The 23,191-nt window shown below is 38.8% G+C and overlaps 1 protein-coding gene across 1 annotated transcript in view; it reads left to right on the forward strand.

The window, feature by feature from the left end:
* Positions 1-23,191, forward strand: part of CFAP58 (cilia and flagella associated protein 58) — a 165,275-nt gene that overhangs the window by 112,130 nt on the left and 29,954 nt on the right. The window contains exons 2-7 of the mRNA XM_083441673.1: positions 8,380-8,543; positions 10,828-10,974; positions 15,842-15,982; positions 16,311-16,534; positions 18,037-18,148; positions 22,319-22,423. Of these exons, the coding sequence (XP_083297799.1) occupies positions 8,394-8,543; positions 10,828-10,974; positions 15,842-15,982; positions 16,311-16,534; positions 18,037-18,148; positions 22,319-22,423 (879 nt within the window). The 5' untranslated portion in view covers positions 8,380-8,393. The remainder of the gene's footprint in view (positions 1-8,379; positions 8,544-10,827; positions 10,975-15,841; positions 15,983-16,310; positions 16,535-18,036; positions 18,149-22,318; positions 22,424-23,191) is intronic.

A 23,191-nucleotide genomic window follows, 5' to 3' on the forward strand; every position in this document is an offset into this window, starting at 1 on the left:
TTCAGTTCTTGACTTTCTATATGGATTTTGCCAAGGTCCTCTCAAGTTCCAGTGAGTTATACTTATTCCTCTGCATGTTCTTTACATCTTAAAAAGTCCACTTAAGCATACATTCTGGTATCTACAGTTAGTGTCCTAAAAACCCTCCTGTTGCTTGGCTAATCAAGAGATCTAGGATCTAAAATAAACATACTTAATTATGCTGCCAGAAAAACTATAATTCTGTGATGGGAGTAAATTATGCAGATTAAGAAAATTGACATCTTTTTACTTAACTAACATGTTTTGCATGATGTGATAAATTTGCCGGTTGGGGACAGAATAATTTTGTTTTTGTTGGAACATATAAGCAGGATGCATGGGATTTTGTGAATTAGCAGGCATGCGGAAATGGGAGAAAAGGGGTGAAGAGCCTGCAGAGATTACAAGGAGCTGTGCAGAGCATGTCTTATCAGGCCTCAGATAGCATGTAGAGGGACAAAGAAAGGCAAGTGCTCCCTAGAAAATTGCTTGCCCTTCATTTCTCTTCCCATTTGAGAGACATTGCTAGGTTGTTACAGCTGTTAAATCCTGAATGACTATATAAGGGTTTTTTTGCATTTTTTATCTGAAAGCTTGGGCAAGTGGGAAAAAGCTTCCCCCCCTGCTCTCCTCCAACTTTACGCTGCACTCATTAGCTGGTTGCTTTTGTAGTACAGCCCATACCTTGACCACTAATATTTATACACAGATATCTCCTGGCTTCATGCATTTAAGGTGAAATTGCTTGTGTATTAATCAATTATTTATCCACTATAAAATAACTTACTCTTTTCTCAGTAATATAAAGGACATGGCATTATAATTAAGAAGGGTTTTTTAGATTGGCCATGCGGATATCTAGACTTATCTCCCTGCATAAAAAGCTGTTACTTCTCAGTATGTAACTTGAATCTGATCTGTTGAACAAAACACAAGTTGTGAATTTTTGCAGAAGCTATGTCATAGCCTCTTTTGTTCACTCAAGCTAGTTAGGTGGAGCTTTCTTGCTTGCTTGCCCTGCTATGTGACTGTAAAATGCTCTGTTATTTGCTTGAGAACTGACTGAAGAGCTCTACATAAAACTCACTGACAGGCATGCTAGCTTCCAGTCTGTTTTCTACTCATTGTTATTCCCTGCTCACTTTATGATTACTTTCTGTATCTTCATCTGATTAACAGATATGTGCCTTCTTGTATGACAGCATGTATAAATTCCTTGTAATAACAATTCCATTTAAGTAACATTTGTTATTATTTTGGTATCTTAAATTGTCTTGTGTTTATGGCAGTGAATCCTTATCAATAGCATTACATACTGTCTATCAGTATGTGCCTGTGTGTGTGGAAAGTGAGAGAAATTGATGTGATCACCTGTCCACAGTCTCTTGATTTGTTAAGTAAGCAAGAAGAGGAATTTTTATGTGGTAGCATGATTTTTACATTTTCCATTCTATGTATGCATGTATGTTTGACAGATTGTTGCCAACAACAGGAGCCATGGCCCTTTCAGTGCTGCACCCCAGTTGATGTTAACCATAGGAAGGAATATTAAGAACTCTTGGGTATTCTTAAAAAAGGTTATTGAGGCCTGTTATGAACAAGGCACGTCAGTCATTGCTGCCGCCTCAGAAAGGGCCTTATAACAAAGGTGATTGTCCAAGTTTGAGTATATGTAATTCCAGTCCAAAATGGAAACATCATAAACCAAGAAAAAAAATTACAGGTGAATTCTGACTTTGGACAGCCTTGGCACATAGCTGGTGCAAATACATTTTGCAAAAAGATCAGGATGTTTATAGATCACCAACTTCAAACTCTGTTTATAGATCACCAAGCTCAAGATCTGTTTTATCATTGAATGCATTTCATATGGTACTCTCAAGCTACGCATAAAAACCAAGGAGCAAAAATGCTAATACCTAAAAATTGCCAATAGGTTGCACAAATAAAACTGTGAAAGAAGAACATAATGAATACGATTTTGGTGATTTTGATGTTTACTGCATTCCCTTCAGTGCTTCTTCCCTTTTTCCCTTTGTCTGAGAAGCTTATCCATAACAAAGCATGATCTCCCTGCCAAATTTCTATGTTTAGGAGACTTGGGGACTTTCCAAACCAGCTGCTTATTGAGCAATCATGCTGATATATTCACACACAACTTGAGCAGAAATTATACAGCATTGTCTGTTTATTGAGTATTCATCCTGATATGTTTGTGTTGAAGTTTTATGATATTGCCAACTAGTGGTTATTATACCATGCTTTCTAGTGCAATTTTCCATCACCTTTCTTACCAAACATGTTGCTATTAAAAAGGTAATGGGATATTTGTGCTAGAAATTGTTGTGTAACAATCAGGTTTTGTGCGAATAAACAATCCATCTGGAAGCTCCCAAATAATAGTAACTCTCAAAATCTTTAGTTCAGTATGTTGTTGTTGTTATTTAGTCATTTAGTCGTGACCGACTCTTCATGACCCCATGGACCAGAGCATGCCATGCACTCCTGTCTTCCACTGCCTCCCACAGTTTGGTCAAACTCATGTTGGTAGCTTCGAGAACACTGTCCAACCATCTCATCCTCTGTCGTCCCCTTCTCCTAGTGCCCTCAATCTTTCCCAGCATAAGGGTCTTTTCCTGGGAGTCTTCTCTTCTCATGAGGTGGCCAAAGTATTGTAGCCTCAGCTTCACGATCTGTCCTTCCAGTGAGCATTCAGGGCTGATTTCCTTCAGAATGGATAGGTTTGATCTTCTTGTAGTCCATGGGACTCTCAAGAGTCTCCTCCAGCACCATAATTCAAAAGCATCAATTCTTCAGCGATCAGCCTTCTTGATGGTCCAGCTCTCACTTCCATACATCACTACTGGAAAAACCATAGCTTTAACTACATGGACCTTTGTTGGCAAGGTGATATCTCTGCTTTTTAAGATGCTATCTAGGTTTGTCATTGCTTTTCTCCCAAGAAGCAGGCGTTTTTTAATTTTGTGACTGCTGTCACCATCTGCAGTGATCATGGAACCCAAGAAAGTAAAATCTCTCACTGCCTCCATTTCTTCCCCTTCTATTTGCCAGGAGGTGATAGGCCCAGTGGCCATGATCTTCGTTTTTTTGATGTTGAGCTTCAGACCATATTTTGCGTTCTCCTCTTACACATTCATTGAAAGGTTCTTTAATTCCTCCTCACTTTCTGCCATCAAGGTTGTGTCATTTGCATATCCGAGGTTGTTGATATTATATACTGATAATTCAGTATATAAAGCCCCAAACTTGTGACCATTGTTAGGTCAAGGAAGTAGCATAACATAGCACTAGAATTTGTAGGCATCCAAAGAAGCTGAATGTTGAAAGATTCAGGACAAAGTATTTCTCCACACAGCAGATAATTGAAACAATGGAATGAGCTCCAACAACCTGTAGTGATGACACAAATTTGAATGATCTGCACTGGTTGCAGGTTTGCTACTGGGCTGGGTTGGGTTAAAGGTGTTACTATTTGTATATAAGGCTCCTAACAATTTGGAAGAAGTATACCTATGAGATCACTTTATGCCACATGTACCAATAGGCTGCTTTAACTCAGCAGAATAGGCGCTACTCTAGGTGCCACATAATACATAATGCATTTGCAAGAACTTGATATATGAAATAAATAAATAGTTTAATTAAAAGAAGATTCATGGAAGATAAAGCTATTCATGTGGGCACACATTACAGGGCTAATTTTCTATGTAGGACAATTAATATATCTCTTTTCCTTTATTACTGTTTTTCACTGTATTATTATTAAATGCTTTTATAGAGCACTTCATGGCATAAAGCCATCAAAGCAGTGTATTAGTAAAAACAGAATTCTAAAACAATAAAACTATCCATACAGACTCTAAAAACAATGAAACCATTTAATCAAATATAAAATTGATCTTCATAAATGACTAATTATGCTTCAGGGAAAACTTTCCTAAACAAAAATGTCTTTAGTAGGTGCCTAAACAGTATCACTCTAGGTGCATATCTTATGTGATTCCACAGAGCTGGTGTGACAACACTAAAAGCCCAGTTTCTGCTATAGCCTGAGCACACTTCTGGGGTGTATGGTGCTCTCAACTGAGGAATGCAGTTGCCAGGCTGGTATATAGTGGGTAAGGCAATCCTTTAGATATCCTGGTCCCCAGAGTACAAGTAATGCTCTGCAAAGTAACCTTTCAAATGTAGTCTGAAAGACAAGATTGCTTAGTAGTAAGTGAAGCAAATAATGTAGATCCAACGCAGAATTTGTGATAAGCAACTTAGTTCATTTAACAATGGCTGCACTCGGAAGCATAGTTACAGGAAAGTAAAACTTAATGAATTCTGGGATTTATTTCTGAGTATGCATGCTTAGGATTGCACAGTAGTTGGTGAAAATGGAGGGTGAAAAGCAAAATACAAATAGATCAGGGCCAGTGGTATTTTTCTGGAAAAGAGGTGCCAGAACTCACCATGAACACCTCCCTTATTCTCTTAGAATGGCAGTGGTGCCCACCTGAGAGGTGCCAGAACTAAGTTCTGGTGAGTTCCTGCTGCAAAAAGCCTTGATCAGGGCTATGGCAAAGGTAGGAGAAGCACCATGGCACATGATGTCTGGGCCGAACAAAAGCACTAATGCAAATTGTCCTAAATCTGGCTTCCTAGTATGAGGATATTGACAGAACCAGTGGCCGGCCATAGAGCTAATACTTCTGTGCTTTGAAGCAACTTGGAAGCAATTGCCTTTTTATATTGTTCTAGTTGACCCCAGAGAGCTTCCCAGGATCAAATAATTTAGTCTATTTTTTCAACTGATCTAGTCACAACTGAGGTTTTCTTTCAGATTTTTTAATGTTGTAGATCAGTTTCCAAAACTTATATACTGATTTGCAAATAATGTATGATGTGCCAAATTGTTTGTGAGAGAAACAACCCTCTCCAGGCTTCTTATTCCAATTTAGGCACATCAGTTTGCTAGATAGGTTGCTTGATGTACGTTGTGCACTGTGGCCTCAGTCACAGTGGAAGGATGCTGACTGCTTTCAGTCTGAGATGATTACAACCTGTACAAGATCAGTACATTGAACTCCAGGAAGTTTAGTATTTACAGTTTCATATGAGTTTCTCATGAAGAAATGTTAGAGTTCATTAGTTCATTGAATCATGCCGAAGAGCAGAGGATTCAGATTACCTTTACAGATGACAACCTCCAGCAAATTGACCAAGCGTGAATAACAGGTGCTATGCCAAAAGTGCACCTAGAATTTTAAAAATGCATTTGAATTAGTAAAACTATTTCAGATGGTACAAGTTACTTGAGTCATGGCACATTGTCCTAAGAAGACAGATATTTGTGAGCAGTCTGTTCTGATTCAGCTCCATGTATGTATGGCAGTTGAAAATCTGACTTTCAATGCAAAATCACCCTACTGAAGCTCATCAAGTGATACTTTGTGCATTCTTCCCAATATGCTATCTGTAAAGGAGATTATTACAGAGTTCTCAGAAAAAAAAAGAAGAACTCAGCATTGTAAGGGAAATGTTTTCCTAATCTCAGTTGACAACTCTTGAGTTATTCATAATAAAATATCCATTAATTCATCCAGTTCCAGTTTGAGAGTTATTGGAGAGGTGTTACTCCCACGCAACAATTTTATAAATTCTTATGAAAGCACAGTCAGCCTCAGAACCATGGATGCCAACTTGTAAAACATAGTAAAGTAGTTTATTATTGTACTTTTGTTCATCAACTCCCAAGATGCATGGTTACAATTCAGTGATCTGTTTTCTAATTTTGCTTCAGCCTATATAATCACTAAGCTAGGCTTCAGATTTGAAATACACTTTATTGATTTTGAGTTCACTTTTATTGCTATTGGCAACTTGTTTTTAACAGGAAAAAGCAAAAGGTAGGAGTAGGAGTTAAATTATAAGCTGGGTCTCTGCTTTTGTTTTAAACTGTAAGCAGTTTTTAGGCATCTCTGCAGTCAGCAACAAATGCACTTGAGTACCATTGCCACTTCTGCAATAAAACTTTCTATATTTAGATGTACTTTATCTCCTGAGTTGGTTAGAGGTATCTGGTAATCAATTAATTAAGCATTCGCCCCAAAGCTTGCACACTGATAACCCTACTATACACTAGCAAAGCTTGAATTCTTTCAGCATAGACAAATGTGCTGGTTGCAAGGTCTACTACTGAGTAGCTGTTCTGAACATTAATGTTATCTCTTCCTTTGAAGGTTCATGAACATAAATTTATGAATTTAAACAATAGGCCTCAATGCAAGGAAGCTAGGCAGGGTGGACGAATTCCAGCAATCTGTTTCATTACCATCTAATGTCAAGGTAATGAAGAAACCATTTCCAGAACCTCAGATATCTGAAATTTAAAATTTATCAGATTTCTCTGGCTTCTCCTTATGAGTTTTATTAGTGAAAATACATTTTTAAAATATTCCCATGTCTCTCATTACTGCAAAGTTTGTACAGCTCTCCCCAGTCAGTTGGATAAATGAAGTGGAAACTACATAGCATATATGTAAATAATTACCGTATATGGGAGGGGGGATTTTGTGCAAGAAAGCACAAAAAACCTTGGTGCTTGGGATAGGTTTCTTCCAGTATCTTGCATGGCAGAGATGAACATGAATGCATATTTTCCAAGAGGAAGTTGTAGTAGTAAAATGTTTTTCCTGCCGGTTTCATAACTTACAAACTTCACTATTTGGAGGCTCTATGCTCTCCTTGCTTAATTTGAGAGCTCATATGTGCCCTGCTCTTTAAGAAGGCAATTTTCCTTCTTCCCTATCAATATAGTATAGTGTAAAAAAGTATGCTGGGGAGGTATTAAGATTTAAGTGTTTGTGACACCTTCAATTTCTTCATGGCAGACTGTCCAGTGCATTCCAGATGATCTGCTTCCACTCATTGTCTCCATGTTTTCTCCTCCAAATGCTTGTTTTCCTTAAGAAAGGTGAATTGTGATATGATTAGGCAAATCATTTTGGCTGTTTTTATCCTTGCAAAGAGGTATGGAGTACAATGGGATATCCGGATTGACAGTTATGATAAATGAGAATGACAAGAGCCCATAGTAGCTCAGATACTGAGGATTCTCATGCGCACCTGAAGTTATAACACAGAGCTGTCCAAGATTATTAAATTCCACTGACCGTATAAAGAGTACCGTATTCATTGGCTAAAATGATCCATGTAGACACCTTTTTTTTAAAAAAACTGTACTTTGCTCTCCTCTATTCGAAAATAATTGCAGCTCCTTAAGACAACCATTTCACACTTTGGCAGAGGGCAAGATTCATTACTAAGGTGATGTATTGATTCATAGGCTAGTTTTCAGCAACAAATTTGAAATCTGTCAATAGACAGTTCAAACAACTGGGTCACTACAAATGAGAGAAAGACAGCAATGTTGCATTCTTCATAACATGCGGTTTCATTTCATATTAACTATATGCACACGTGTATATACATATACATATACACAGAGGTTGCAGGACGCTGTGGTGCTGTGGTCTAAACCACTGAGCCTCTTGGGCTTGCTGATTGGAAGGTCAGTGGTTAGAATCCACATGATGAGGTGAGCTCCTGTTGTTCTGTCCCAGCTCCTGCCAACCTGGCAGTTCGAAAGCACGCCAGTTCAAGTATATAAATAGGTACTGCTGTAGCGGGAAGGTAAACGGCCTTTCCGTGCGCTCTGGTTTCCGTCATGGTGTTCCGTTGCGCCAGAAGCGGTTTAGTCATGCTGGTCACATGACCTGGAAAGCTGTCTGTGGACAAATGCCGGCTCCCTTGGCCTGAAAGTGAGTTGAGCACAGCAACCCCATAGTCGCCTCTGACTGGACTTAACCATCCAGGGGTCCTTTACCTTACCTTTACACAGAGGTTGCAATCCTCTACCCATTTACCTAGGATCATATCCCTCTGAATGCAATGCAACTTATTTACAAGTAGATATGTATAAGATTACACTGCAAAAATCTTTTTAATAATTGCAGAGTGGACTTGACCTCTTCCCAGCTGCTTTTATTCCTGTTGGGGGAAAGATCTCGGGAGATCCTGTTGGGGAAAAGCTGAGTAGAGACAATTTTCAGTGGGAAAATGGTGTATGGGGAAAGGTTATGATCCTGCCTTCCTATGCTAATCTCCTCCTTCAGATTGCAGCTGCATTCTTTTACAACACAATAAAGTCTGTAAATATAATCCAGACCTTAGCCCAAATCTGTCTGGTTGAACAGAAATCTTTGTATTTGCAGTTAAGTCTGTATATAGAGCACTGCTACTCGTCATAGACGGATGGTTTAATGATATTTATTTTATGCTTTCTCTGACAGGTCCTCCATCACATGGAAGATATCAAAGTGCGGGAAATGCAGATCTTTGACTATAAAAAGCAGATAGCAGAGTCTGAAACAAAATTAAAACAGCAACAGAACCTCTATGAAGCTGTGAGATCAGACAGAAACCTCTACAGTAAAAATTTGATCGAAGCCCAGGTACTAAAAAGCAGTTCTCTTACTAAGTTTGTTTCCCATTTTAGTTGAGCCATGCAGTGGTGGCTGGTAACATTTTGACATGGGAGGGCTGCAATTTTCAGATTGACAGAAATGACTCTGTAAATTAAAGACAGTATAAAATGTGTGTGGGACGGAAAAAGCATGTGGCTTTGAGTTTTTGAGGATTATTATTATTTTTAATGGCTTTATGTTTTCAGTAGGAGGGCTGTGGTCCTATAGCCCAGCCTCCACTTGAGCCACCCATTCTTGGTTAATATCTAGAAGATATAACAATGTTGACATGATTGTTTTCATATCTTTGTCCCTCCTGTGGGAAAAGTTATATTACAAACCTCAGCCACATTGACCTGACTGTTTATGCAAACAATCGTGACTCTAGAACAGAGCTTTCCAAACTGTGTGTTGCAACACATTAACATGTCAGCTGCAGTGTGTAGGTGTGTCACATGAATGCTCCCCACGCTCCTCCTGGGACTGGAAAGGGGTTAGTTTAACCTCTAGTTTCCTAGTAAAACTGAATTACTGCGAAATTTTAGACATGCTGCGAAAGGATGCATGTCTAAAAAATGTGTCACCAACATGAAAAGTTTGGAAAGCTCTGCTCTAGAACATAGAGTCTAGGTGGCTGCAGGGGGACCATCCACGATACTATCTTCACATGTATGTCTTTGAAAGATGAAGAGATGTCAGGAGTCAAATTAGGAAAGTGACTAGTCTCTGGTGGTTCTGGATTACAGGAGAGCTTTCCATATCAGATGTCCTCCAAAGATGATCTAGAAATTTGTACCCAGTGGAGAAGGGAACCATTTTTCAGATGGCCTAGCTCAAGAACATTACAAATAAATGCTCTTGAATGATATGATTATCTGAATATAGTATTGTTTTAAAGTAGATGCCTTGAAAGTGTCTGCCAAGGGGCATCCAAATCTCCAGGAGACTAAAGGAGAGTCAAACAAGACTGTATCAGATTGATAGCTCAACCATCAATTTCCTTTTGTCTTCAGCTTTGTGTGAAGAATCAATAGACATGCATAAACCAATATTAAGCAACAAATTATTTTCTATAGTAGGGAAAAGCTGTCATTGCAGCATGAAGGAAAAAGATACAGAATTTTTCCTGAGGGAAAGTTAGCCCATCAAATTATTAAGGAAGTAGCTACAAAGGTGGCCTAGTAAGGAGAACATAATTTAAATTTGACTAGGGAATTTCTTGCGCAGGCTTGTACCTGGCTAGGAATATAGCCCTTGCCCAAATGGAAGTGGGTAATTATGGCATCTATAAGGTGTTAATTTATTTCAAAAGAGTGTGGGGAGCAAGAGGATTCAGTTAGCATGAATTGCAAAATTCGGGAGTAGGAGAAAACATCTGTAGCTGAACATAACTTTTATAGTATAGTCAAGCTATGCTATAGCAATAAGACCATCATTCATAGTTCAGTAACAAGCCAGCCAGCCATGAAAACAAAGATGGTCTTATCTGAAAAACTATGCAGAATTGTCATCTCTCTTGGGATATAAGCTTAATTGGTGCAAGCTTGTTTGAGAAAGCAAACCTCTTGGTAGGCATTTTCAGATTATTTAATAAGGAAATTTCCCCCATTGCCCAACCCTGTTCACACTGCTTCTGATCTCCAGGGTATCATAAACTCAGACACAGTAAAGCCATTTGATAAAGGATTTGTTGGCTGAATTTCAGTACTTGCTAGGATGGTTTCACATTTTTGGATCATTCTGGTTTTGGGAATTGTTGCTTGTTAATTTAAACGAATGTAACCTCAAGCTTTGCAAAATTCATGGGAGCTTTTCCATTTTCATTACCATAGTAGTAGATTTGGAAACATATGTGCATACCAACTTTTAAAATAGCTGGCTTTCTTCATGAGGATTTGTAACATATCTAGGATTATACTCAGCTTTCTCCTGTTCTCTTTACATGAGTGATGATGTGTATATCACATGATAAGCTCTAGTTTCAAAGGATGTGTGTGTTTGTGTGTGTGATATTTCTTCTGTTTACCTAAGTGAGAACCAGCGTTCTTATTTTGTCATTGTATTATACCTTTATATCAGACAGGAGCCTGAGACCTTGCTCCTGCTTCTTGATATTTTTCTGGCTTTTGATGGCATTGTTCATGGTATCCTCCTGGACTGGCTCTGGGGTGGAGTATGGCTATGCTGAAAGAAAAATGTGGATTTTATATCTATCACTGCTTTAGAGCCATTGGTACCTGCATATAGTAAGCCCTCAATTCTGTCATGTTAGGATGAAATCAATGAAATGAGAAAGAAGCTGAAGATTATGACACACCAGGTAGACCAGCTGAAAGAAGAGATCTCTGCTAAAGAGGCAGCTCTTGTGAAAATGCACCTGGACCACCAGCGGATAGAAAAAGAGAAAGAGGCCTTAAAGGTAAGGAACTTCCATTAGGAAAAGTGTCCCAGTATTGATCAGAGGTAAAGGAATTGGTTTTAAGTTGTTGAATTGGCAGAAATGTACCTGTTTACCTTCTTGAATAGACTTTTTTATTGTCTATATAAAAGACATCTTTTTTCTGTCAATAGCTGTTGAAGAGCAGTATTAAAATATATTTCGTCTTGTGTGGCTCTTCAGAGTGGACCAAGGGCAGGAGCTGCTGCACTAGTGCTGTTGTGGAACATTTATGGTTTTAGTAATGGTAGGAGTGCATCCTGCAGTCATTGCCACTGAAAGCAGGGAGAGCTGGAAGTCTCCCAGCATTCCATTGCCCAGAAGAGGCCCTGCCACTTGGCATATGTTGGTGTACTGCTCATTCTGCTGTGCTCCATCCATCAGCCTGAGCTGATAAAAGTGGTATCCGAATTGGTTTTGTGGATTCCTGGGGATTTCAGCATCCATGTTAAAGCTGCCAGATCCAGGTGCCTCAGGACTTAATGGCTGCAGTGGGGCTGTCCCAAAAAGTCACCAAACTCAACATAGAACACACTTGATCAAGGAGCTGGATCGTGATCTGAAAGGGGTTGGTGGGATTTAACGTCTATCAACTTGTCATGGAAAACTCACTTCCTACTTAGGTTTAGGCTTGCATGAGCCTTTCCCCTCCTGCAAGGATGGGGCACCTATTAAAATGGTCCCTCCTCTGGAAGCCATTGGATTCCATAGAGCTCTGGAGGATTTTCCTGCCAGGGTGCCCTGGGATGATTGGGAAATAACTGATTCTACTAACACTTGGGGTTCCTCAAAAAGGCTCTGCAATTCAAACTGAGTTCTCTGCTGGCCCATGCTGGTTATTCATCATACTTTTGGTCTACATTTGTTGAATTAACTTCTGTTTAACAGATTTGTTGGGTAGGAGTATTTTAAATTAAGTTCCCTAGTCTTTAAGTGGCAGGGTAGAGTCAATATTCCATGGTTGCCCTCATTTTTCTGGCAGGGCTTGTATCCCTTTAACATTTGTGTGATTCCTGGCATGGAGATGCATAGATGGAAAATTGTCAGTTCTTGAATTTTTGCTGGCCATGCAACTATAAAAAGTTTACGATCTTGCCAGGAAAAAACATAGTAAAGAATATTATAGAGATCTAATACTTTTGCTGGAAATGGTTCCTTTTTAGCTTAACATACATAGCTGTCTGATACTAAGCCAATGAATCTTACTACTAAGTAATTATATATAGGATTGTAGTCTTAGTTCCCTTCTTGACAGGTTGTACCAATGCCATTTTAGCCAACTGCCTTCATTCATGTTTCATTAGCCACTTGTGCTTGGAATCCACTGAACTATTGGTGTCTGGATTGCTCTGTCATAACATTATTATTGTAAGTGTGGATATACCCATTAAACCCCAGTTTAATACTACTAGACTACACTGATATTTGGCACAAACCTCTAGGGTTAAATATTTGCAAATTAACTTGAGGAGTTTGTTGCTTAATCATTAGATAATTAGGCTAAGGGCCCTGTCCAAACTCCCACCTCCTGCCTCTGGCCAGTGGGGCTTTATGGAGTGGCAGGGCCACCGCTGCATCTGCAGCCCTGCTCCTCATGGTGCCTGTGGAGGCAGGTGATGGTGGAGGATGCTCAGGCCCCATCCATACGTGATGGCTGTGCCAGCCCAAGCTGGTGCAGTGATTGGGCCCTATGCCATTGTGCTGTGGCTGTAAGACTGACTTGGGATCCAGTCAATCCTGAGCTGGCACAGCCCCCCCTTCATCCTTTTGAATGCCCCACCCCAGGGCTTTCTGCTGGCTCCCACTGGTGAGCTTCATACCTACTTGCACAATTGGCAGCCTGTGGGAGTCTGGCTGAGTCCAAAGAGCTGGGAAGTGAGATACCACCACCAAATCTAAACCCCTCCCCAGGTGTAAGGATGGGTATGGTGAATTGTATGGTGAATGGTGGGTATGGTGAATGGTGGGACTGAATAACCGCAGACTGATCTTTTGTAACTTTAGGGGAAAAGAAGATCAAGGATTTGAAGAGAGATAGCTGAACTGGTTGAATATGGAGAGCAGGCCAAAAGGAATAGAGAGGCAAAACCTAATATAGAGCAGAGATATCCAGGATTCTGGAGTTGTTCACTATTGGAAGCTGATGTGGAAATACTATTCTTTGCATAGTCTTATTTCTAGTATTGATGGATACTTAACAATTAACATTTGAAATGCTGTGCAAAGTTAGTAATTCCGCCTTCCCTGTAGTATATTAAGAAAGAAGAAAAGATACACACAGGGAGAGATTTTAGTTTTTCATTACCAAATAACTAGATTCCCTATGAGTGGATTTCTGGTCAGGTGGAAATTTACTTTTGAGGAGCAGCAGAAAGTCATAAATCTGTGCTAAATCAAAAAGAAAGTAGGAGAATACTGTCAGTGCTTCTTTTAGTTACAGTGAATGTAGCTGAATCTGGCTGCATGAAATGTAACTTTCTCAACTTCAGTCTCTCTTTTTTTGTCTTTTTAAGATCAAGAGAAACAGCATCCATAGCAGGTCATTTTTATTTTCAGTAAAGGGGGAGATCCCTTCCTTGCTACTTTTTGCTTTGCTTTCTTTTTGTCAATTTTATGCTACGCTCCAGTGACTCTGTAGGTTTTCAGCTATTGTCAGCACATTACTGTTATGACAGAATGTCAATAGAACTCTGTAAAGGGGTGATGAATTTGGGTTCTCGGTCTGTCTGCGAGTTGTTATATCAGCTATGGAGAAAGCATTCAGAACTTTACTTCTTGTGCAAAACTGTCTCCTTTAACTAGCCTCTAATGCTGCCTTGTCACTGTGGAACCATCCACCAACAGTTTGACAGCAGCTTGATTGCTGTGCTCTTTTACCTGTTCAATTATTCAGCAGCAAAAGTGTCTGTGGCCTATCCTCACTTTAGTAACTGGCTTGAGGGCATTCTGCTCTGATGCCTACAGAATTTGTGCTAAATACCTAGAATGCTAAGAGTTTCCTCCTCCCTCTTTTACATCTTTCCCAACCCCAACCCAAATATTATGCATTCAATTCAGTGGGTGTCCTAGTATGCAACTTCTACATTTGTCTTTGGTGCTTTGGCCAGGATCCAGTGGATCAGCGGGAAAGCTTACCCATGCACTGTGTGTTTCCTGTCACATGGGAATGTGCAGATCCTATACCTGAAGGTATTTAGATCACACCTTCGTGAGATTTCTGACACCTCTAGGGCTTCTGTTTAACATGGGGCTCCTGGATTGTCTCATAGTTGTTTGGATTTTGCTTTGCAAGATAGCTTAGATTTTCATGCACTTAATGCATCTGAACCAGAATATTTGCTTATATCTATAGCCAACATCTAAAGCTGTATCTTGTTTACAGCTTGTATATTCTGTGACAAAAAGGATAGCGTTTTGATATTAAAAAAATGTTTCAGCAATGCTGAACCACATGAACAGTTTTACTCTTCCAAACAGTTACTTTTTACACACTGTTGCTTGCATTTAATACTAGGCAGCATCCATTTTTCCTCTGCTGATAGAGTTTGATTAGTGTCCAAACTGGAGTAAGTGTGGTGCAAATATTGTGCATATGGGAGAATAAAAGTTTTATTAAAGAAAACAACATGGGAGCAAGGTATTTTATTAGTATAACAGAACAGTTCTACCAGTTCTCTTAAATTATTGCTTTCGCAACCAGTTTTGTTGTTGTTGCATTGCTTTTTCTCAAGAGACCAAACACACATCCCCATTTATTGGAACCGGCCCTTTTCAGAATCTGTTGTGACAGAGCAGGATCAAATGTCTCTGTCTCTGAAAAACATACTGTCCTGAAAATATATCGCAAATGTTTCTTGCTTTTAAAGGTATTTCCCAACTAAGAAATCAATAGGAATAGCCTTTTCCTTTCTATCACTTTAACAAAGTGATTGTCCCTTTAACAATTGAAGCACCACAGAATATTTGGTGGTTCCTTTGGCATGGTATCATTATCATATTTGAAAATAGCACACCTTGAGTTGCTCCCAGTGAACTACTGTACTAGCAATGTATCTAGGAATGATACAACTTTGCTAAAGGCAAAGGCAATAAATTACAGATAAATAACAGCCCTATTATGTGCAAACTTTATCACCTCAACTCTTGACTGTGAACGTGTTGTAGCTTACAGAATTACATAATATTATCTTATGTACTATCCTTGAATCTTTGTTTCTGAGTTCTCTATGCTGTTTCAAGCACACTATAAAAATGTCAGCAGCTTGAATGAAGGTGACCTGGACTGCTTCCATGGTTATGGGCTTTGTCTGAAAGTATTCTCTGTCCACTGCAGGGGTAATGCTGTTAAGTCATCTGATTGTAGTGATTTCATGATCAATCAACCGTCTGTGTGATTGTGTCAGAATTTTCTGTGTCAGAAAATATGTAATTTCACTTGCACCAATTCCAGACAAGTGTGATAAATTATAAAGATAGTGGTGGGTTATTACTGTAAGCAACTGAATTCTCCACTATCTACTACTGTTCATTTTTCCCCTCTGTAAGTTTAAGAAATGCCTGCGAATTACAAATTGAGCCTAAACCACACTGACATTTCTCTTGGGTATGATGTACAATACAAAGATGTTGGACATATTGTTACAACCTTTCTTTTATAAGAGTTTAGTGTACATTTGTGTGGTATTTCTCATTTGCTGTTGAGAACCAGCAAACTGAATCCAACAAAACATGAGAACCTAAGCAAGAGTACAAGATTGTCTAAATCTTAATAATCCTAAATTCCCAGGTTTATAAAGTCGGAAGCTGTTACTAAACACAATTTATTTCCTGTTTCTTTTGTTTCTGTCAGAGTGAACTGCTTAAAATGAGACAACAAGCTCTGGAGACTAAACACTTTATTGAAAAACAAGAGGAAGAAGAAAGAAAGCTCTTGAAAATTATTTCTGAAGCTGATGCAGAGAGGATCAGGCAAAAAAAGGAATTAGACCAGGTAAGTAATACAAGCACTGCTTCAGTGGCACTTACTCCAATGTGACTCAGTTGAAGCAAATTGGCATCAACCCATTTAACATACCATAGTGTTATAAAACAGAAGGATGCCAACTTGTCCTAGTTGAAGATCTGGCCTACTGTCAGGACTGCTTCAGACCCTCTTCAGTAATATTTTCATTTACTGACAACATGCAACATTTTGGTGCTATGTTTTTTTTTTTTTTTTTGCTGATGAAGGCAGTGCTCCCCCTTATGCATTATGACTGACAATTTTCATACTTTCAGCCCATCTGTAGAATCTTGTCTTGGCCTGCCACTTTTTCTAGGTTATCAGTGAAAGAGACATTCTGGGGAGCCAGCTGGTTCGTCGCAACGATGAATTGGCTCTTCTATATGAGAAGATCAAAATCCAGCAATCAATTCTGAACAAGGGAGAAATGCAGTACCGGCAAAGAATGGAAGACATCCGACTACTCAAGCTGGAGATCAAGAAACTTCGTCGGGAGAAGGCAATACTTGGCAAGAGTGTAGCTAATGTGGAAGAACTCAGGTAGAAAGACAGAATGAATCAATTTTGCTTGTGGCTGCGGCCATGACACTGCTTTTGAGACACTGGGGAATGTTTGTTTTCATGCATGACAAAGATTTGTGTTGACATATCAGTTATTTCAAGGAATGATTTGCTTCACATGACCTCGTACAATACTAGATTTAAATTCAAGCAAATAAGCCAATCAATAGCCAGGAAAAAGAAACATCAGTTTAAAGGGAAGTTGCTGGTACCAAACTATCCCACTTCCAAACTTTACTTACTTCTACACTTGCTACAACGTAAAACTTGACAGGCAGCAATGGGGAAAGTCTTCAGAGTTCAGTGAATAACTTAGTGGGGCCCAGGACCCACATTAGCAGAGCTGTTTTTTATTAGGTAATTCATAGTGGAAACAGAACATTTGACATATTTATAACAAGCCCTAATATGTTCTCAGTTTTTTGTCCTTTAGATTTATCAGGTAGCTTGATCCTAGTAGAAAGATTTGCTTAAATTTTCATTCGAGATTGTGTTTACCTCAAAGCAAAATTTTATGGGCTTGCTAGATTTATCTCCTCCTTTTTTGTGCTAATACTTTAAAAAGAAAAAGAAAAAAGACCTTGCTATACTTGAGACATATTTTGTTCTTTTGGGAAAACATTGTTATATAGTCACTGTGGGCTTGTAAGAAAATAGACTAAAGAAAAGGACTGCTTTCAGTGAGTTACTGGTTTGGCAAAGGAGGATTTAGTTCTGTCTTCTGTTAAGTAAGATTTATGCTGTTGGCAAAACTTCACAGACATTAATAAGGTTTGCTCTAGAGAGTTACTCTGCTAGTCCCAAAGAATAAGCACAATAAAATAGGTAAGGTGCTTTTTTTTAATTAATTGGACTTATTTCTTTGGGTGAAAGAGTGTGCAAATTTCATGGAACTTTTTACTGTAGCTAATTCTTAAATGCTAAATGACTTTTAGGCAATTAAATAACAGGGTGCTTCTAAGCATTTTTCCTGAAAAGTAAATCTTATTGAAATCAGTGGATGTTTCTGTGTAGTAAGTGTATATAAAATGCAGCCTAAGATGGTTTTAAAATATTTTGCAGGTAATGTGCCAGTGGTGGCTATAATGAACAGATTTTTTTCTCCTTTGGAAACTACTGTAGAGAGAGGCAGTGGTCATGGGATGTTTTTATTGTGAACTTTACCAATACTGGTATTTTGCATAGCAGACCTCTGAACGACTGCCTTGTGTAAATAGGGAAAGTTTGCCATTGCTTTTGCCTAGAGTCGAATAGGATAACTGAAAATAGCATTACATCATGAAACTCTTCTGCACCCAGTGCTGGAAATGTTTGCTTGAGTAATTGAAATTACTAGTAAATACATGCGAAAGAAGAATTGTACTGAGAGATGGCTACATGTTTCTTTCTTACACCAAATAAAAGAGTTAATAAACATTTTGCCATATTCATATTAAGTTCTTTGCAGAGGTCATGGTGTTTGTATTTCTTACTTTTTGAAGGCAAGAAGTTTATCATATGCAGAAGGAGTTACTAAAGGAACGGACCCGCTGTAGAGCCTTGGAGGAAGAGCTTGAGAACCCCATGAATGTTCACAGATGGAGAAAATTAGAGGTAAAGTGTCACCTTTCAAAGAGACCCGGTTTTTCAAATAGATAGCATGGTGCAAAGCATATTTTAATCTGTGCAAACTGACATTAAAAAGGGCAGACAGGCTAAAATTTCCACACCATATTCTATGGTGGTTAATGGCAGACAGGCTTTATAGGCACAAGGCATTTGGGGGTTATTTTTGTGTTGCTTCCATGATGTATGATTGCAGAAAGTTTTGCAGAATGAAAACTGATAAAGCCCAAAGAGAAGAGAAAGGTCTGAAGGTGAGATTGAGAGTGAAATAGTTGATTAACTTGGACAGGGGGCTAGAGTATTAAACAATTCAAAGAGAGTCCCACCCACCTTAAAGAAGGAACGACTCTTCCATGGTCAAATGTGAAATGCTGCATTAGATGAAGTTTACAGAGAACAGAAGAGAGAACAATTGAGTTGAAGCAGAAAGGGCATGTATAAATTTGGGAAAGAAAAGAATCTTAGTAACCAGTACAACATTCTGTGTAGTCTATTATAAACACGTACACTCATTTGCTTCACAACTGAAAGCAAAATAAATAAAGATCTTTAATATAAGCTAAATTCATGAGCAGAAATGATACATTTGAACATTTCTCAAGCTGCTGAGATTTCTGTTTTGCATGCATGTTGGTCTTTTATGCAGTGCCAAATGTTGTTCAGCTGACCTCTCAAATTGGTAGCAGTATTCAAGTTTCTGAAGAACTCCAGCTGAATGTTTTGGTTGTATTGATTTGCCCAGCAGACAATTCTGATATTTTGATGCTTTATTTTCATCTGATAAAGTATTCTGGAATTTCTCCTTTAGAAGCAGATAGAATATAGAATATAATTTAATTTAAATGCTTAGAAATTGCTTATATTTTAGAGATATTTACTGTAGCCTGTCCATAGCCTATGGGATAACGTCAGCTATACATCTAAATGTTACACATAAACAACAATTTGATACTTGAAGAAAATGAAGTCTTTGAATTCTAGAATCATTTTGAAATAGCTTGATCATCCAGTATATAGAATCAGTTGAAATAATTTGTAACAGTGCCTCAGTTCATCTCCAGAACAAAAAATAGAACAATTCCTGCAAATCAACACTTCGCCTGTTAAAGGCATGAAGCATCTATGCTTTAGTCCTTAGGAATTTATTAATTGGACATGTTTGTGTAAACAGATGGGAGGATTCTAGAAAGCTTCTATCGGCAGCCTGGTTCACATTTTACAATAAGCCAAACAATGGCTTATCAGGTTCATGCAAACATTTGTTCAGTGGTTGCAGCTTGTTGTTAAGGAGCAGAGACCTAAACTGTGATGTCAGGTTCAGATGACATGCTGAGCCAAACCTTGGCTTAACTGCCATATTGTGCTAAAAGAACTGGGGAGGAGTAAAGTGCATGGGAGCTCTTCTCTGAGAGCCAGCATGTTTGTGCAACCCCTGTAAGACATAGTTTGGCATATTGTGGAATGCAAACAGGGCCAGTATTATGAGCCAGTGTGTTGTGTTTGTGGTTGTAGAACACACGGAAATGTATTTGCAGTCTATCTCATTAGGAATCGCTGGGTTCATTTGTTGGGTGTGAAGATAGAATAGCAATAGCATATATAAGAAAAATGTGGTTTGCTAATATCCCTCTCTCTGCTCGCCGTCCTGTGCTAGAAAACCTTATAATTGCCTGCATTGTTATAGGACTCCCTTTGCTTCTGGGACCCTGCTGTCATAGGAGATTTTTCTTGCAGCATGTTGCAATGACTAAACTTTCACACTACTGCCCTGCAGCAAAATAGCAGATGCCCCAGGGCAAACAGCTCCAATGTTGATCACTGTTGATAAAATGTTCTGGGACAATGTGCATGTCAACACAATTTTCCATGTGAGCACCACCTCTGGAAGTAATTGATGACAGTAGTCGCTCTGTAGCATTTTGCCAATGTATTCCAAAACTACCAGTATAAGAACATAAGAGCCCTGATCAGCCCACAGACCCATGTGTACTAGCACCCTGTTTGCACTATGGTCAACCACATACTTATGGGAAGCCTGTAAGCAGGATATATATATATGAGTGCAACTGCATTTGCCTCACTTGTGTTCCTCGACAAGTGGTACTCAGATACATTCCTCCTCCAGTTCTGAAGGTGGTGCACAGCTTTCATGACTAATAGCCATTGATATTGTAATCCTCCATGAATTTGTCCAAACCCATTTTAAAACTTCAATTTAGTAGCCATCATTTTGTCCTGTGGCAGCAAATTCCATAGTTTAACTATGCACTGTGTAAAAAAACACTTCTGTCCTGAAACTTCCAATATTCAGCTCTCATTGGGCGGCCCTGGGTTCTAGTGTTATGAGAGAGGGAGAAGAACATTCTCCTATCCACTTGCTCCATGCCATGTATAATTTATTCATCATTTCTATCATGTCCCCCCTTACTGAATTATTGTATTTTAATATTTTGCTGGAAGCCGCCCAGAGTGCCTGGGGAAACCCAGCCAGATGGGTGGGGTATAATTATTATAATTATTATTATTATTATTACTCCTCCTCCTCACTCCCCCCCCACCCCCAACTGAAACACCTCAAATGTTGTTTGCAACTTTTCATATAGGGACGTTGTTACAGCGGCTTGGTAATTTTGGTTGCCCTTTTCTGCACATCTTTCAGCTCTAAAATGCACTTTTTGATTAAAATACAACTATACACAGTATTCCAAGTGCCCAAAAAAGTACTGCAGCAATTTTAAGATTCCACTGAGCAAAAGGAGGAAATTTTATTCCAGCTACTGTTAAACTATTTGCTGAAAAATCTATAGCACAACTATTATATGGTACACAACTAGTTCCCCTCTCTAATTTGGACTCCTATGAAAAATACAATCAGGATTTATTAGGTCAATTCTCTGAACCCATAAATGTGTCCCTAATGCAGCCCTGTGACTGGAGATGGGCCTATATAGGATTGAAGCCAGAGTGTGGCTAGTTACTCTATACACATGGCTAAGACTTAATAAGACTCCAACTGGGCTGTTTCCCTTGTTGCTAATTGATATCTATCAAACAAAATGGTGGAAGGGCATTACAAGAAAACTGTCCTTTTATGGCCTTTCTCCTGAATAGTTTGGAAATGGGAAGGGCCAGATATATAATCAAAGAACAAATCTGGGACATAGAATTCCAAACTGATTTTATTTGATCCTCTAAAATCTATAAATCTCTGCACAAATCTCAAATATCCCATCCAGCAAATGCTAAACATTGTTGGACATTTTCCAGAGCCCATTTTAATGTTCTCCCTTCAGCACTGCTAGAGGACAGATATCATGAAATCTCAGCTGAACAAAGATTATGTCCATGCAATTCTAATGAGATTGAATCCATTGGGCACGTTCTTCTACACTGCCTGTGGTACCTGAAGAGAGCTTTTTTACCTTTATTAAGGAAATTTCCTGGATGCTTAGAGGAAACTTCTTGCTGATAAAAATCTAGATATCATCAGGCCTGTTGCAAACTCTGTTTTATAGCAACAAGGACAAGACAGGCTGTGGTGACAGTGATGGCTGACGAATGAGTACTGATTTTAATCTCTGGAATTCAGATTTTACCTGAAGGAGTGTTATTTTTAATGTAAATAAGTTTATAGGCAATTTTTAATTACACCCGCTTCTTCATGTGGATGTGGCATATATTGTTATTGTTAACTTTGCTGTCTGGTCTTTGACAGCAATAAAAATTGATTGAGGGGCTATATCAAAAGTTCTTTGAAAGCCCAATAATACAAAGTGTAGCATGAATGTTACAATTCAGAAGATGGTACTACTGGCCAGAAGACAACAATCATGTGACTACATTCTATTGTGTTCAGGATATGTGCTTGCCTGCACATGTTCTGTTGATCAATGAAACTGATGCTTCCTCAAATCCTAAATGAGGTGTATAGACAGATCTCCATGACTGCTCTGCGTGGAAACAACTTGAACCTGCTACTGTCTAGGTTGGTAGCCTGGGCTGTTCATATTGCTAGGGGAATAAATAACAGCTTTAAAGTTTAAGCTTTATTATGTAAGGCCATGTTTAGTGTAGAAGGTATTCATTTAAGTTTTGAGCAATTAGGCATACTACAAGGCACAGAACTTACAACTAAAAATTTGTATTCCTATCATGCAGGCCAGCGACCCAAATACCTATGAGTTGATACAAAAGATACATGCATTGCAGAAACGACTTATTAGCAAGACGGAAGAAGTGGTTGAAAAAGAGTTGCTCCTCCAGGTACAGTTGGCATGTTGGATGTATCCTGCTTACATACATGTGTTTCTCTTGGGTCATTTCCATATTATTGGGTTCATTTTTGCACAGGTGTTATTTTTATTTGCTTTGAAGGATCCATATATCATCCCCTAAGGCTGTGCTTCTGTTGCAGGAATACTGTACTCTCCACGCAATCAAAAAAGTATCTTATGTTGCTGGGAAAATGCAAACTTCCTTCAGCTAGTGCAGTCAGTGGTGATGGGATCATGTGGAATGAATGTATGAATGTATGAATGACTGGTGTGATGAATAGTGCATGTGATGTGAATGGTTGCATGGAACAGAGATCTATTTGTCTTCAGAGCTCCTTGCTGGCTAATTTCTTTTTCTAATGAGCACACTCCTTAGAAGACTTGTCTAAATCAAAAAGGCTTCCTGCTGCCTTCTGACACATTGTTATACATAATTTTGCTAGATTAACACAATTTTGCTTCACATCACCAGTGCAGAACCATTCAGCTGTAGTATGCTAGATGGAAGGGAATAGTCTTAGTTGAGGCATCTCAGCTTCCTATATTCCTCCAGCTGAGCAATTCTCTGGGGTACAGAGCCGTGCTGTTCTTTGTTTAAAAATGGCTCTACAGCAAAACTATAGAGCAGGGCCATGGTACCATGACTGCACAAATCAAATCTGACTAGAAATGATCTCTGAGAAAGCTAATAGAATAAAGGAAGAAATGTGATGGATTGTATGCAAAAGCCTTGAGTGCTGTTCAGATATTCTAGTAT

Source organism: Podarcis tiliguerta (assembly GCF_965153285.1).
Source record: "Podarcis tiliguerta genome assembly, chromosome: 5".
NCBI lineage: Eukaryota > Metazoa > Chordata > Lepidosauria > Squamata > Lacertidae > Podarcis > Podarcis tiliguerta.